Below are 15,953 nucleotides of genomic sequence, written 5' to 3'. Positions count from 1 at the left end.
TTTTAAAAAAATGAAACCAGCCTCAGGGTCCTCCAAATTGCTTTAAGACTATGGTTCTGGAGGACAGGGCTGTCCCTAGGAGGATACGGGGCTGGGGGCAAGTGGCATTCCTTTGCTGCTGCTGCTGCTGCTGCTGCTGCTGCCGCCATTCCTGCCTACCCCACCCAGGTGAGTCTCCAGCACTTGCAACACTAAAAAGTTCATTCATCTCCCTTGTTCCAGTGATGAGAACAGCAACTGAACTTCCTGGCGCCATATGATACTAAATGAGAGACATGCGTGCGAGCTAATGCCATTTAGTATCCAGCTTGAGAGAGAGGTGACTAGCACTATGCAAGCTGGAAACTAAATAAGGGTGCATGCACACCTCTCATTTAGTATCTAGCTTGAGCAGTGCTGGGAAGTTTGCCTCTTTCCTCATTTGAGTGTGGAGAGAGGTGAACTTCCCAGCACTGCACGAGCTGGATACTAAATGAGAGGTGCTGGCCTCTAATTTATTTATTTATTAATTTATTAATTTATTATTTATTATTTATTGCATTTTTATACCGCCCCTCCCAATTTGGCCGAGGGTGGTTTACAAACAAAACAAAAACAGTCAAAATCAGTCAACAACATAAACAAAAATCCTAAAATATCCTAATACAATAAGTTAAAAACAATTTAAAAACCCTAAAAAACCCAGTACATTTAAAACCCCTTACAACAATTTAAAAATCCTGTAAGGCCAGACCAAACAGGTAAGTCTTAAGGGCTCTGCTGAAAGTCAATAAAGAGTTCAAATTACGGATTTCTGCAGGGAGCACATTCCACAGCCCAGGAGCGGCTACAGAGAAGGCTCGCCTCTGAGTCGCCACCAGACGTACCGGTGGTAATTGGAGACAGACCTCCTCAGATGACCTTAATGTATGGTGGGGATCATGCAGAAGAAGGTGCTCTCTAAGGTAACCCGGACCTAAGCCGTTCAGGGCTTTAAAGGTAATAACCAGCACTTGGTATTTTGCCCGGAAACATATCGGCAGCCAGTGCAACTGTTTCAAAACAGGCATAATATGGTCTCTCCAAGTTGCCCTGGAGACCAATCTGGCTGCTGCATTTTGAACTAATTGAAGTTTCCAAACTACGTACAAAGGCAGCCCCACGTAGAGCACATTGCAGTAGTTAAGCCTGGAGGTTACCAGCTGGTGCACCACTCTTTTGAGGTTATCCTCTTCAAGGAATGGACGCAGCTGTCGAATCAGCTGAAGCTGAGAGAAAGCACTCCTGGCCATGGCCTTCACCTGAGATACCAGGATGAGGCTGGGTCCAGTAGTACTCCCAAGCTGCATACCTGCTCCTTCCGGAGGAGTGTAACCCCATTCAGCACAGGGAGATCTAACTCATCCCTCAGATTCTGAGCCCCTACAATGAGCACCTCCGTCTTGCTTGGATTCAGCTTCAATTTGTTATGCCTCATCCAGCCCATTACTGCCTGTAGGCAGGCATTTAGGAATGAACAGCATTTCCTGATGATGCAGATGAAAAAGAGAAGTAGATTTGGGTGCCATCGGCATAGTGATAATACCCAGCACCAAAACTCCTGATGACCTCACCCAGAAGTTTCATGCTCAGCTGGTTCTTAGAGCAGTGAAGGAGGGGAGGGGGTGCGAGGTTTTCCTTTCTTGTGCCAACAAGGAAATCTCCCGCCCCCTCACTGGTCTCCCTTGCAACAGCAGGCAGCTTAATGGTTGAGGAGAGATGAGAAGAGGAATGAGGCGGTGGCAGCGGTGACAGGAGGCCGTGGCAGCGGTGGCAAAGAAGGCCCGTGGAGTCCAAGCAGGGGAGGCAGTGGTGGCTCCTGGGAGTGTGGTGGCTTGTGTTCATGGCCCTGACTCCGGCCTGTAACACTTTGTCTACGGCAACTCTTGAAATAAAGCAGCTTGATTCCAATATCCATCACTGAGTGACTGAAATGTTTTATTAAACATCAAGGAAGAATAGCCAGACCTTTGAAACTACCCTATATAATTTGGTAAGATGTTCAGGAAGTAAAAGAGCTTTGTACTGGTTCTGAAACATATTTGGCAACTTCACTACTTTTCTGGTAAGTTATGGAAAGCAAGATCTGGATCAATGCTATTTGCTGAACATGCCTTTTATTTCCTTTTGGTCATTTCCTTTCTGAGACAATGATAAGAGTTTGCAGGTGTGCTCTGAAGCTCCTTTCAGGCTTTCTTTGTAACATGTAGATTGGTTCTTCAAGTGTGAGGAAAAGAGATGGCTTTGCAAATTAATTAAACTATAAGGCTGGTACAGCTTAATAATCCTTTTTATTATTATTAAATCTAACTAAATTGCAACAACCTGTCTGCACATTATTTATTGTGACAGTAAAATAAAAGTTGGAGAAAATAACCAGGCTATTCACATGTGCATGCAAAACCAGGCTAAAGGAATACAGCCCAGTTTTGCACTCATGTGTGAACTGCCGGGATCAGGCCTGATCCAGGCAGCTATACAGTGGCAAACCCACTTACTGTAAGTAGCCTCCCTCTAAAATGAGGTTAAGTCACTTAACTTCATTTTTTTGATCATGTGTCAACCATGGCTGCTTGCAGCCATGGCTGGCACATGCGGTGGGGGCAGAGGGGGAACCTGGTAATGTACCACGCACTCGCAGGGTGCATTACTGGAGCTCTGGGAAGCAGGGTGACACGTGGCGGCGCATCCTGGCACCCTGACCCGGGTGAACCACCCTCCCAGGGAAGGAATGAAGATCGTTTGTGGGGAAGGTAAGCTAAACCTGCCTTCCTTAAAGAATGCCCCAGAGCTCTTCTCACCAATTGTGAGAAGAGCTCCAACATCGTATATACTGAGCTGGGTCTCACGATCAGTGAGACCCGGTTTCTGCAGCAGAGTGGGCTAAGCTGGCTCTCCCCGCTCACGATCAGAGCGGGAGCCCTGAGTGGCCGGATCAGCCCTCCACATGATGGCCATCTCTGTGACGGAGCCGGTGGGGGCTGGGGAGCTCGCGGCCCCCGGAAGCTCCAGTATGCCCTGTGCAGGCATACTGGGGAGACCCCTGGAGCCGGGAGGCAGCTTTTCGCCTCCCCTCTGGGGGTCTACTCATGAGTAGTTGCGGCGCGGAGCTGCGCCGTGGCTACTCACAATCAGGAAGCTCGGGTTTGCGGAGTGCTCGCTCTGCAAACCCAGACTTAGGGGAGGGCTACAAAAGTGGGCTAGCCGCTTGTAAGCCACCGGGCTCGCCTGCGAGCCTGGTGGTTTACACAAGCAGCAAAAATCAGGCTAGGCTCTCCTAGCCCGATTTTTGCTGCTTGTGAGAATAGCCCCAGTGTCTCATTTATTGCATCAATGTGTCATGTGGCTTATTTATGATAGTCAAGTAATAGACCTGGAGTCACCTGTTTCCCAAACCTTGGTTATCCATCTGTCCATACTGGAAGGTGCTGCAGTTCCCCCTCCCCCACCCCATGTGCTCCCAGATGATCACAAACTCAGTCTGGGAGCCGGCAACAGGGGTGGGACTGTCTGCATGGACTTCTTCCAACCCTGGAAGGACAGCCCGTGTCTGCCAATAGTGTTGGAGCTCACAGGGGGAGCCTCCTACCTTAACTCTGGTTCAGTCCCAATCCAGATGATGCGGTGATGGTGATAGACTCTCGGCTGGGTGAATGAAACTCACTACAGACCGAGGGTTCATTCCTAGGTTTGAGGGCAAAATTGGAACTGCGTTTGGGTCTTGGAACTGTAGTTCCAATCATTAGGACAACACAGGGGGCAAACTTGAGGTGAGTTCACTTCAGGTTCCCTCAGAAGGTGCCCAGAGACAACAATCAATTGTGATCAGGATACACACAGTTAGGGATGTGCAAAATGTTTGGGGTGCAAAACATTATGTACTCGAAAATGGCACTTTCGGGTGTTTTGTATACTAAACAAAACACAGAAATCCAGTTCCAAAGATTTTTGTATCCAAATCGAAATGAGCCAATTTTGGATCAGAAAGTTTTGTATTTTGGACAATGTTTCGGATCTCCGTTTTGCGATCACTAGAAGTCTTTCTCCTCAGTCTCCATTTTGAGTTCTGACATCTGTTTGAATTTCCCACCCTTCAAGCAGGGCTGGATTAACATAGTAGCAAATGTAGCATTTGCTACAGGCCCAGCATTTTCTAGGGCCCCGCATGCCTGGCTTGAATGTATGCCCCTTCTTTCTGCTCTCTATTTGGTGCTCTCTGCTGACTCTCCTCATTGCCTGCTGCTGCCCATTCTCATCTCCTGTCAGAACGGGAGAAGAGAATGGGCAGCAGCAGGCAGTGAGGAAAGTACCTCCTGAGTTGGCCACGTCGGCGCCACCGCCTGATCCTAATTGGCTGCCTTGCCTTTGTTTGCCCACATAACTTCTCACGGCTGGGGCTGTGCAGGCAGCCTGCCCTGCGCGGCACCCGCTTCTCCTCATGCCTGCAACACACCCCTGGCTTGAACATCTACCCTCTGTATTTGGTGCTCTGCCTCTGCATGCTGACTCTCCTCATTGCTTGCTACTGCCCATTTTCGTCTCCTGTTGGGAGATAAGAATGGGCAGCAGCAGGCAGTGAGGAGAGTCCCAGTCCTTCCTGAGTTGGCCGCGGCAGCACCACTGAGTGACGGTGACCACCTGATTGATTCTAATTGGCTGCCTGCCTTGCCTTCGCCCATGTGCTGCTCGTGGCTGGGGCTGATAAGTATGCAGGCAGCCGCCCTGTGCGGCGCGCACTCCCTCCTCATGCCTGCGATACTGCCCGCACACAGCACTGGCACATACTCCTCCTATATTCAACGATGCACGCACCACACACTTGCTTGTGATTGCACCCATAGCCGCTCCTTCCGTGGGTGCTTCTCGCGTGCGTGCACGACACCTGTGACCAGTGACCATGCACCACACTTTATAATCAAGAAGAGCATGTCTACCCACCACCGCCATTCCCTCAGGGTATGCTGCTGCTGAACCCACTAACCACCCCCCTGCACTGAATCCAAAGAGCTGGGGCTGCTGCCAGGCGGGCCAGGTATGTGTAGAATGGGGAAAAGAGCGTACTGAGTGAGAAGTGGGCTCAGGCTCTCAGCCCTCCAGCTCCTGCCATGACTCCTGTCTCTCTGCACTACAGATTGAACACAAAGGTGGTGGTGGTGGGGTGTTTTGCAAAGTTTGTTGACTGGCTGGCTCAGCTGGGTGGAGGCATGGGGCAGTTGCGGGGGGGGCACTAGGCAAATGAAAAAAATTGAATTACTTTACTATGCAAGTAAATAATTAATGTTTCAATATTTATGTGCATTTTTAAAATTTGGGGCCCCTTCATAACATATGCTACAGGCCCCACACTAGCTTAATCCGGCCCTGCCTTCAAGCCTTCAGATTGGCCAGTGAAAGCAGGGGCTGATCTGCTGGCAATTGCCTCCTAATGCCCTTTATGGTATTTTAATGTTTAAATTCACCCTCATTGGCCAGGTAAAGGGCAAAAATAGCAAGGGGGGGGGGTTTCGGAAGGGTTTTCCACCAGGGTATTTATTGGAGGTGCAGGTGCCATTTCTTCCTTTCTGCTGCCTCGTGTATGGGAGAAGAGAGAGCTCTATTGCCTGATTGCTCACCCTTGATGCTCCTATCATCCACCATTATCTCCAGTTGCAATGCTCAGTATTGCTGCTATTGTCCAGCTGTGCCACTCTCTCCTTTTTGAGGCTTTTGCCCATCTGGAGAAGAGGAAGACTGAAGAAGAAAGACTGACCAGACCCACAGAAGTGGATTACAGAGAGACTCAGTGTTTGAGAAGACTGAGTGAAAGTACCCATTTATAATCCCTTTGTGACAAGGAGGCGGGTCTCACGATCCGTGAGACCCGCTTTTTCCAAAACGGTGGGGAGAGTGGGCTAAGCCCGCTCTCCCCACAGACAATCGGGCAGGGAGCCCTGGGAGGCGAGATTGGCTGCCCACACGATTGCCAGCTCTGTGACGGAGCCAACGGGGGCTTGGGGGAGCGGGGGCCGATCAGGCCCTGCAACCTCCAGCAGGCCCTGCAACCTCCAGCATGCCCTGCGCAAGCACGCAGGGCATGCTGGCGAGTCCCCCAGAGCCAGGAGGTGGCTTTTCGCCTCCCTTCTGGGGGTCTCCTCATGAGTAGCCACAGCACGGAGCCGCACCATGGCTACTTACGATCCAATAGCCCGGGTTTGCGGAGCACTCGCTCCACAAACCCGGGCTAAGGGGCTGACTACTTGAGTGGGTTAGCCGTTCAAGAACCACCGGGCTCACAGCCAAGCCCGGTGGTTCTTACGACTAGCAAAAATCGGGCTAGGCTCTCCTAGCCCGATTTTTGCTAATTGTGTGAATAGCCCCATTGTATCTATCTGCCTGCTGCTTGTTATGGACATTGTATCAAATCCATCTCTCACTACTAGAATTATTATTTTGCTACATTATTCCATTTGTGTCAGATTCTGTTAAATTCCCTGCTCCCTGGCCTGCACCAGAGTTCTACTGCCAGTGCCAGCAGCAGCACAGTGTCTTTGTTGCTTGTGGATGAAAAATGCTTGGAGGAGGGAGGGCAGGGCACATGATATGCTGTTGTTGGCCCTAGTCTGCTACATCTGTGAGGTCATGCTTGCTTTGGAAACCTGGTTGTTTGCAAAGCTCTGCTGTTGTTGTAGATGTGCGCTGTTAATGTTCTTTGGGGCAGATTCAGGGCAGAAAGAGTGGGTTGGGTGGTAGTGCCCCAATGGATGGTGCAATTACAAAGGATTTAGTCAAGGGGCTGATTTTTAAGGAATTGTTGAAGTTTGTGTGACTTTGGAGCAGGAAAGGGGCTCCAAGGGCAGAAGAGTGGGTCGGATGGTAGTGCCCCAATGTGTGCCTGCCCACCACCCTGATTCCAAGGAAATTGGGCAAAGGGCTGATTTTTGGTGAATTGTTTATGCGTCTTTAAGCTTTCCCCCCATAGGGAATAATGTGGGTTTCAGCAGCCCCATAACTGCACTTGGGGGGGGCACCAGGGTGGCCCAGAGTGAGTGGTGGTGTAATGCACATAGGGTGCCAACCACCCCCAACAGGGCTTTGCTGTTTCTGAGTTGTTCTGAGTGTAGATTCTCTGGTAGCATATGAGATTTTCAATGGCAAACCATGAATCCACTCTCATATGCTACCAAGAATCTGCACCGAAGACCTCAGAAACAGCAAAGCCTTGTAGGGTGGTTGGCACCCTATGTGCACTACACAACCACTTGATCTGGGCCCCCAGTGCCCCCTAAGTGGAGTTATGGGACTGCTGAAACCTCCATTATTCCCTATGGGGAAAAAATCTTAAAGATGCGCAAACTTCAAAAATTCACCAAAAATCAGCCCTTTGCCCAATCCTTTGAAATTTGTGTGGTAGCTTCCACCCATTGGGCACTAACTCTTTTTGCCCTCGGGCCCCTTTTAAAATCCAAATCAATTTGGATTCTGATTACAAAAATGTGGATCAAAATCAAATTTATGGTGATTTGGATTGATCTGAGTCGGACAAAAACCAAAATGGGTGTGTTTCAGATTCGGGCCAAATCAAAACACAAGAAAAATGAAATGCACACCCCTAACGTCGCACTAGAAGTGTGCATGGTTCGGTCCGGGCACACGTTACAGACCTCCGGACCGGTTCGGCGGTCCAGCGGTCCGGAGGTTTGGATGGGTGGGGGCATGTTATTTTAAGCGGGGTGGTGGTGGTACTTACCCCCCCACCGCTCTTCCCACTCCAGCGCTGGTCCATTTAAACATCTTCTTGGGGTGGCAGAGTTCCTCCCTGCCGCGCCTGCCCCCGTCGTTGTTCCTTAAGGCTAAAAGAGAAGAGAGCTAGCGGCGTGCATGCGCCCTGCACAGCGCGCACACTCATTTGTGACGCTGACGCGCATGCACCAGCATCAGAGACAAGCGCGCGCCACGCAGGGTGCATGCGCGCCGCTAGTTCTCTTCTCTTTTAGCCTTAAGGAACAACGATAGGGGGCAGGGGCAGCAGGGAGGAACTCTGCCGCCCCAAGAAGATGTTTAAACGGACCAGCGCCGGTGGGGGAAGAGCGGTGTGTGGGGGGGTAAGTACTACCACCACCCCCGCTTCAAGTAACAGTCCCCCCCGCCGGACCGGGGGGACTCCGGACCTTGCACACCCCTACGTCGCACAATGTTACATAGAAACATAGGAAGCTGCCATATACTGAGTCAGACCATAGGTCCATCTAGCTCAGTATTGTCTACACAGTCTGGCAGTGGTTTCTCCAAGGTTGCAGCCAGTTATTTCTCTCAGCCCTATCTTGGAGATGCCAGGGAGGGAACTTGGAACCTTCTGCTCTTCCCAGAGCAGCTCCATCCCCTAAAGTAAAGTGTGCCGTCAAATAAGCAATTGAATGGTGGGGCCCTACAGAAGCTCCGAAGTGGTCCCCAGAATGAAGCAGGGTTGCTTTGTACAAGCCTTTGCACAAGGGTTGGGAGTATTGAGCAACATGGACCATTTGATCTTGCACTTTATATAAGGAAATTCCTGACCTACATATCTATATGTTGGCAGTAGTCAAGCTTACTTGTATTCTTTAAGCTTTTGTCATGTTCTAACTAGGCATAAGTGATCTTCTGGATGGAAGATAGTAAGGAACTGTTGCATAGGTTGTGCCAGAAAGAGGCCACTACTGGATTTGTGTCTCAAGCTCAAAGCAACAGATGAACACCTGCAGATTTGGGATTACTGCCAGGACAGCTGAACATGGAATAATATTAAAAAGGCATTTTGCTGGATTTAACTGATCAGCACATGTTAAAACTGATCTAATAAGTATTTAATGGGGTGTTTTGTTCATACTGGCAAATAGCCTCAAAAATTATCTGGTTTAGCATAGGAAGCTGCCATATACTTCATCAGACCATTGGTCTATCTAGCACAGTATTGTCTTCACAGACTGGCAGAGGTTGCAGGCAGGAATCTCTCTCAGCCCTATCTTGGAGATCCCAGGGAGGGAACTTGGAAGCTAGATGCTCTTCCCAGAGCGGTTCCATCTCCTGAGGGGAATATCTTACAATGCTCACACTTCTAGTCTCCCATTCATATGCAACCAGGGCAGACCCTGCTTAGCTAAGGGGACAAGTCATGCTTGCTACCACAAGACCAGCTCTCCTCCCCTCAAGGTACACCTTGAGTTATCCTATCTGCAGATGCTCGACAGCATCTAGACTACACAGTCATGACTGAGCATTAATGAAACCAATAATAATTAGGACTTAGCCATGACTGACCTGGTATGCTGTCCGCAGTCTTTAATAAATTCCGTTGCTTGTTCTTTTCCTTCACAGATTGGCCACCCATCTTTTGTTTCTTGATGTAAGGCTTATGTGTTTATACTGTAGTATAGAGGGACATTCTGTGGTAAAGTAGCAATTATCCTGGGTACAGCCAGGTTCTCCAAATTACTGTATCGGTTGTGGAAACCTTCAAATGCTTTCTCCTTGAGGCTCTTCACATGATTAGTGTGAAGAGCTGTAAGGGGGTTTGCGGGGAGAGCAGGCTTAGACTGCCGGCTCCGCCACAGAGCCGACGGGGGCTACGGGGATCGGGGGCCACGCAGCCCCTGGAAATTCCAAGATGCCCTGTGCAAGCATGCAGGGCATCCTGGAGTGACTCCCAAGCCCGGGAGGCTGCTTGCAGCCTCCTGGTCTGGGGTCTACTCATGTGTCGCTGTGCACCACGGAAACACATGAGCAAAAAGATGAGGTTAACGGAGCACTCGCTCCATTAACCTCGTCTAAGGGGAGGGGTATTCATGGAGGCTAGCTGTCAGGAGCTGCGCGGCTCCCATTGCAGCGCACGATCCTTGCTGGATCAGGACCAAGGCCTCTCTAGTCCAGCATCCTGTCTCACACAGTCGCCCACCAGATGCTAGGGATGTGCATGGAACCAGTTCAGCACTTCCTTTCTGGAGCAACGAACTGGTTCGGTCCTCTGGAGTCTGAACCAGTTCAAAGAGTAGGGGGGCAATTTTAGGGGACAGGGAAGGTGCTGCCTCTCTGTTAGTTCCCACCCCACCACTTTTCCCCCAATGGAGCCCTCCAAAAAAGCAAGCGTGCTGGGCTGCAGTATTCCCTCTTGCAGCCCTGATCAGCATCACCATGCTCATGGCTGACGTGTGTGCATGTGTGTGCCAGGAGCGTGCGCATTGGCCATGAGCGAGGTGATGCTGATGAGCGAGGTGATGAGTGAGGTATGCTGCAGCTCAGTACGCCTGCTTTTTTGGAGGATGCTAGCAGGAGGAAAGCAGTGGGGCGGGGGCTGACAGAGAGGCAGTGCCTTCCCCTTCCCTTAAAGCTACTCCGCCTTTAGTGTGCACAAACTGGTTTCATGCATATCCCTACCAGATACTTCTGGGAAGCTGACAAGCAAGAGGTGAGGGCATGCCCTCTCTCCTGCTGTTGCTCTCCTGTAACAGGTATTCAGAGGCATCTTGCCTCTGAGGCTGGAGGTGGCCTATAGCCAGCAGACTAGTAGCATTGATAGATCTGTCCTCTATCAATTTGTCTAAGCCCTTTTTGAAGCCATCCAAGCTAGTGTCCATCACCACATCCCGTGGCAGAGAATTCCATAGATTAATTATGCACTGTGTGAAAAAGTACTTCCTTTTGTTGGTCCTAAATTTCCTGACCTTCAGTTTCATGGGATGGCCCCTGTTTCTAGTGTTGTGAGAGAGGGAGTAAATTTTTTTCTGTCCACTCTATCTACTCCATGCATAATTTTATATACCTTGGTCACGTCTCCCCGTAGTTGCCACTTTTCCAAACTGCTTCACTTTATACTTGTTTACATTGAACTGCATTTGTCGTTTTGTCGCCCACTCACCCAGTTTGTAGAAATCCTTTTGGAGCTCCTCACAATCTTTTGTGGATTTCACTACCCTAAATTGTTTGTTTGTTTGTTTATTCATTTGATTTATATACCGCCTTTCCAAAAATGGCTCAGGGCAGATTAGTCATATGCAAATTTGGCCACATCATTGTTTATCCCAACTTCTAGATCATTTATGGACAAGTTAAAGAGCACTGGTCCTAGTACAGATCCCTGGGGGACCATACTTCTTACTTCCCTCCATTGTGAACACTGTCCAGCTATTCCTTCCTTCTGTTTCCTGTCCTTCAACCAGTTACAAATCCACACATGAACTTGTCCCCTTATTCCATAACAGCTAGGTTTACTCAAGAGCCTTTGGTGAGAAACTTTATTAAAAGCTTTTTGAAAGTCCAAGTATACTATGTCAACTGGATCACCTTTATCCACATTTCTGTTGACACTCTCAAAGAACTCTATCATTCTCAGCCACAGTGATCAATGATCAGGGATGATGGGAGTTTTAGTTCACCAACAGCTGGGGGTCTAAAGTTGTGCAGCCCTGTCCTAAGGCAAATTCTGTAACAATAGGACCTAATTACAATAGTTTTCCCCCATCACGCATTTCATTTACTGCAGAGGCAAAATATGTCAGTTTCACTTGTGAGATGTTTGAGCTACAGTTGTCTTTTTAAAGCTTGGGTGTGTGGGGTTTTTTTTTTTTGTAATTCCTTTTTTAAAAAAAATTAACAGGGTTGCATTTGCTATTTGCTGTCTCCTAAATATTGAAAAACACACCACTTGATATAGTAAGCAACACATGTGAATTGCTCACTTGTAACTTCTCAGGCACTGGACTGTCAGAGAGAAAAGCAGTACTGCAAAGTAATCTTAGGTTCAGTCTGCTTACAAAAGGTGAATCAAAGTTTATTCACATAATAGAAAAGCTGGGAGTTCAATTTCTTGAGTAAAATCATCTTTCATAACACTTATTGTTTTAATGACTTAAAGGAAGTGGCAGCACCAAGAAAATGGAAACTGTGAAAGCTTTCCTAGCATTGACTGTTCTTCTTCTCCTGGGGATTCTTGAACCTCTAATAGTAGCCAAGCTTGTCCTTGTGAATAAAGGCATCAGCGTTGAAAGAGGACGAGTTGCATATGTGACAGAAAATGAGCTACAGTTCAATATTTCTAAAGAGAAAGACTCCTGCAAGGTAGAGGTGGTTTTAAATGAGCCTGTGACACAAAGAGTTGGAAAATTTATCCCTCAGGTGAGTGATATTAGTCTTTCTTTCATTTTTTATTATTGGAGTGAGGGTTTATTTTAAATGTACATAAAGTGTAAATCAGTTTACATGACCATACGGGCTATGTTGGCTGTTCAGGCACCATGAGCTTGGCTACAGTCTAATCCTGAGGCTCTCACCTCATGGCATCCTTGTCCTATGTTTATCTACATATTACAGAGCTAGCTCTAGATATTTTTTGTTAAGCAAGTTGTGAAGGCCAATGTGTTGACATGGAAAAATAGCTTTTTCTCTTTCTATACCAGGTATTTGATTGTCGTTTCTTACCCAACGAAGTAAAATACATTCATAATGGCTGCCTGCTGCTAAAAGAAGACAGCGTGATGTTGAGAGTATATAGGTGTGTCCTCAGTTTTTTCAGAAGCTTGAATAGTTTTTTATGCATAATTCCATTACAAGGACACATGCATTTAGTGACATTCATGGCTCTAAAATAAAAGGCTCCTGGTATAGGTGATTTGGTTTTTTTTGTCCTACAAGGGAAAAGTAATGGAAGGCAATTTCATCAGAATAACAGTGTGAAAGGAAAGCATTAAGATCCCAGTGATCCCCTGCCAGTTTTCTGCTTTAGAATATATACTCTGTAGTTGTACATTGTCAAACAAAAGAAAAAAGGTAGGGATGAACTACATGTAGTTCAAAAGTAGGGCATGACATGTTGTTGGCCTCTTGTTGGCTAATTTGCAAGTTCTCACACTTAAGGGAAACTGTGTCCTTCCATTTATAACATCCAAAAGGAACCTACATTGTGGTTTGGATACTATGCAAATTTAATGTGATTTATTTTAATTCATTTGATAGGAATCTAGCTGATTGACAACCCTAGATGAAATTATATTTAAGTTTATTATTTTGACATAATTCATAAACTGGCTTTATTTCTGAAAATAAAAGTATATACAGGAGACCCTCAATTTTTGTGGTTTTTTGTGGGTGAATACTTTCACAGTACTCACCTTTCGTGGTTGGGTCATAAGGACCCGGTTTCCTTGTTTGTGGTGGTAAATTAGGGCTATATTCGGCTAGTCGTGGTTTCTCTGCCACTTAGAAATGACTTCCAATGTCATTTCTGGTGGCTTTTCCTGTTTGGGGGCAGCATGGAGCAATTTTGTGGCTCCAAAAACAAAAACAACCTCCCCTCCCCGCTGAAAATGGGAGAATTTGGGGGCTTTGGTGGAGCATTGCTGGAGAGCAAGGTACTGTGCTGTATTTGTCTTTTTTCTGCCCCCTTCTGCTTTTTTCAGTAATTTCAGAACACTTAATTGTGCTGAGGAACCCGATACCTGTTGCCTGGCCAGGATGTCATTATACCACGCCATGGCCAGCAAAGCTTAGCAAGTTGGGCTGCATGCCACATGGGGTCTGTGGGCTTAGTTGGGCCACTGCAGAGGCAGCAGGTGAGGGGGAAACTCATGAATGTGGGGGCTGCAGCAGCAGTGGCTGTGGTGGTGGCTCAGACCTTACTGAAAATTTATCTTGGGCCACTGCCAAGGTTGCTATGCCACTGGACACCTCCCACCCCATTTATGAGGAGATGTATTGTGAACAGGGTTTATCTAAATTTTCACGTAGGAGTTACCACCGCTTCTTGGAAAATATTGTTTATTACTATACATAAGACACATTTTTCACTTCAGGTTTACGGAACTGAAGACCATTGTGGAAAAATTTATTCTTCATATAGAAATAAGAAGCCCAAAAGCAAGTCTCATTCAGTTTGGACAAATACCTCTAGAAGTTCCAGATTTCTTTGGGGTTTCTCAGCCAATTGACAAAAACGTTATGACTTTCAAATATGGCGGACTTGGTAAAGCTTGCACAGTTAGGATCATGTCATCTGAATTACATTTTCCTGCTGTTGGCCAACTAGTTGCTGAGGATCTTAAAATACAGAAAAGTGATGAATTATCAGATAATCCAGTTCACACTGCATTGAAAAAAGGTGATTTTCTTTTAAAATACATCTTACGTATCCATTTTTTGGGGGAGGGGGTGGGTGGTAGTCAAGTCTCAGTTATCTGAAATTTAGACACGCAAAGGTGAAGAGTAAACAGCATGTGTTCTGCCACTGCTGAGTGAGACGAAGCAATGTTGGCCGTACTTTTATCTTCTGAAGATAATAGATTCTCTAGGACCTTTTTGCTCCAGAAAAAAAATCTATCACTCACAGCAAAATCACAATTCAGAACCAAAGACAACAAATGGAATGAAAAGAAAAGGAATTGAGGGTTTATACTCTGCCCTTTCAGTTGCACCAACAGCAATAAATGTATTTCTTGAGTATCCTAATTTCAACTCTGTGGAGTTCAACTTTGTTTTGTTTTTATTTGTAGGATTTATATGTTGCCTTTTGACAGTGCCTTCAAGGCTGTTTACAAAGCATGTCCTATTAAAAACAATCAATATTTGTTTAAAAGGAAACACAGGAAATGAGCAACAACTAAAACCAATAACAAATCAATAAACCAATAAATAGCATCATTTAAGCCAATGAAAAAGTGCTAAATACCACAAGGTCCATGAGAACAGGATGGATTTCACTTAGCAATGAAGATGCAAAATAGGCCTGTGTGAAGAAGCTTTGCTTCAGTTCCAGAACTGTCTTGATGTTTGGGAGGGATGTCTGCTTTACTTTGGAGCAAGGGCAGCTCCAGAAGTGCCTTGACCCCACCATTTCTGATTCAGAAATCTAATATGTGAGACACAGCTTGCCCAGCCATAAATGCACTTTGCCTTTCTGAACCCCCACTCCATTTTCCCCCCTGATGCCACCATTGCAGAGGGGCTTTGGAGGGACCCTTGCTTCACTTTGGGTCAAAGGCTTTGGGTCAAAGGCTTCCTGAACCTCACTTCAGGTCCCCTCCTCTAAAACTACTTATGGGGGACTAGGCAAGGCACATGACCAAAAATCAGGAGTGTGCCCAGCTCTCTTATCCAGCGTGGGTGCCCCTTCTACCCTGCTGGCTGTTCTGTGAACAAGCCTATAGTCTTGTTCTGCACTACTGTCACCGCCTCAGAGGCTGTAGCAGAAATGACCAGTTAATCTGAAACCTTGTCTATTCAAAAACAAATTCTTATAAGATTGTTTAAAAAAGAAGTTGATCTTTTAGATCTTGACTGATTGATTGATTCCTTCTTTCCTTGAGCTGGGCAATCCCAACCACCTTGTACCAGGAATGCGGCATGCCTTTCAGGGTTGAAGGAAATACAACTTCTAAAGATGAGCTGTGAAGACTTTCTAGTGATGGGACTTAGGTACCAGCATCTCAGCCCACCATCACCTGATACAGATTATATCGCAATCCAAGTAGAAATCAGAGAGAAAAAGAGCAGATTACAATTACAGGTGAGAATGCAATGCACATTTGCAAATGCAATGTACAATAATTTTTGCACAACTTCCTGTTTGCAAATAAAATGTGAGCTGATGTCAGTTTTTGGCACCCTGAAATTCTAAACATATGCTTGTTTTCCCCAAATAATATAGGCTGACATCCAGAGCAGCCAGCTAGGGGCACAGCAGCAGAGTGCATGTGTTGGGAAATTTGATTTTCACAGCTCTTCTTTGCTCCCATAAATACGCTTTCCCTTCCAAAAACAGGTCTCTGAGGATTGTGCAGCTTTCAGGGACATATTTTTGGAAGGCAAAGAGCACTTTTGGGAGAAGGGGAGAGCAGCAAAAATTGCTCCCCCGTGCATGTGCACTCTACTGTTACAGAAGATGCTGGCTGAGTTTCGAACATCCTTTCTATGCAGGGACACATGGATGTCAGCCA

The 15,953-nt window shown here is 46.9% G+C and overlaps 1 protein-coding gene across 4 annotated transcripts in view; it reads left to right on the top strand.

Moving 5' to 3' along the window:
* The window catches only part of LOC128324687 (FRAS1-related extracellular matrix protein 1-like), a 195,824-nt gene that overhangs the window by 2,550 nt on the left and 177,321 nt on the right, over positions 1-15,953 (top strand). For all 4 annotated transcript variants that reach the window (XM_053249535.1, XM_053249534.1, XM_053249536.1 and 1 more), the window contains exons 2-5: positions 11,882-12,141; positions 12,423-12,517; positions 13,815-14,119; positions 15,324-15,523. In XM_053249535.1, the coding sequence (XP_053105510.1) occupies positions 11,902-12,141; positions 12,423-12,517; positions 13,815-14,119; positions 15,324-15,523 (840 nt within the window). In that variant the 5' untranslated portion in view covers positions 11,882-11,901. The remainder of the gene's footprint in view (positions 1-11,881; positions 12,142-12,422; positions 12,518-13,814; positions 14,120-15,323; positions 15,524-15,953) is intronic.

This window comes from Hemicordylus capensis, chromosome 4, assembly GCF_027244095.1.
Source record: "Hemicordylus capensis ecotype Gifberg chromosome 4, rHemCap1.1.pri, whole genome shotgun sequence".
Taxonomy (NCBI): Eukaryota; Metazoa; Chordata; class Lepidosauria; order Squamata; family Cordylidae; genus Hemicordylus; species Hemicordylus capensis.
Note: the sequence above shows the minus strand (reverse complement) of the source record. Positions and strands in the feature narration are given on the sequence as shown.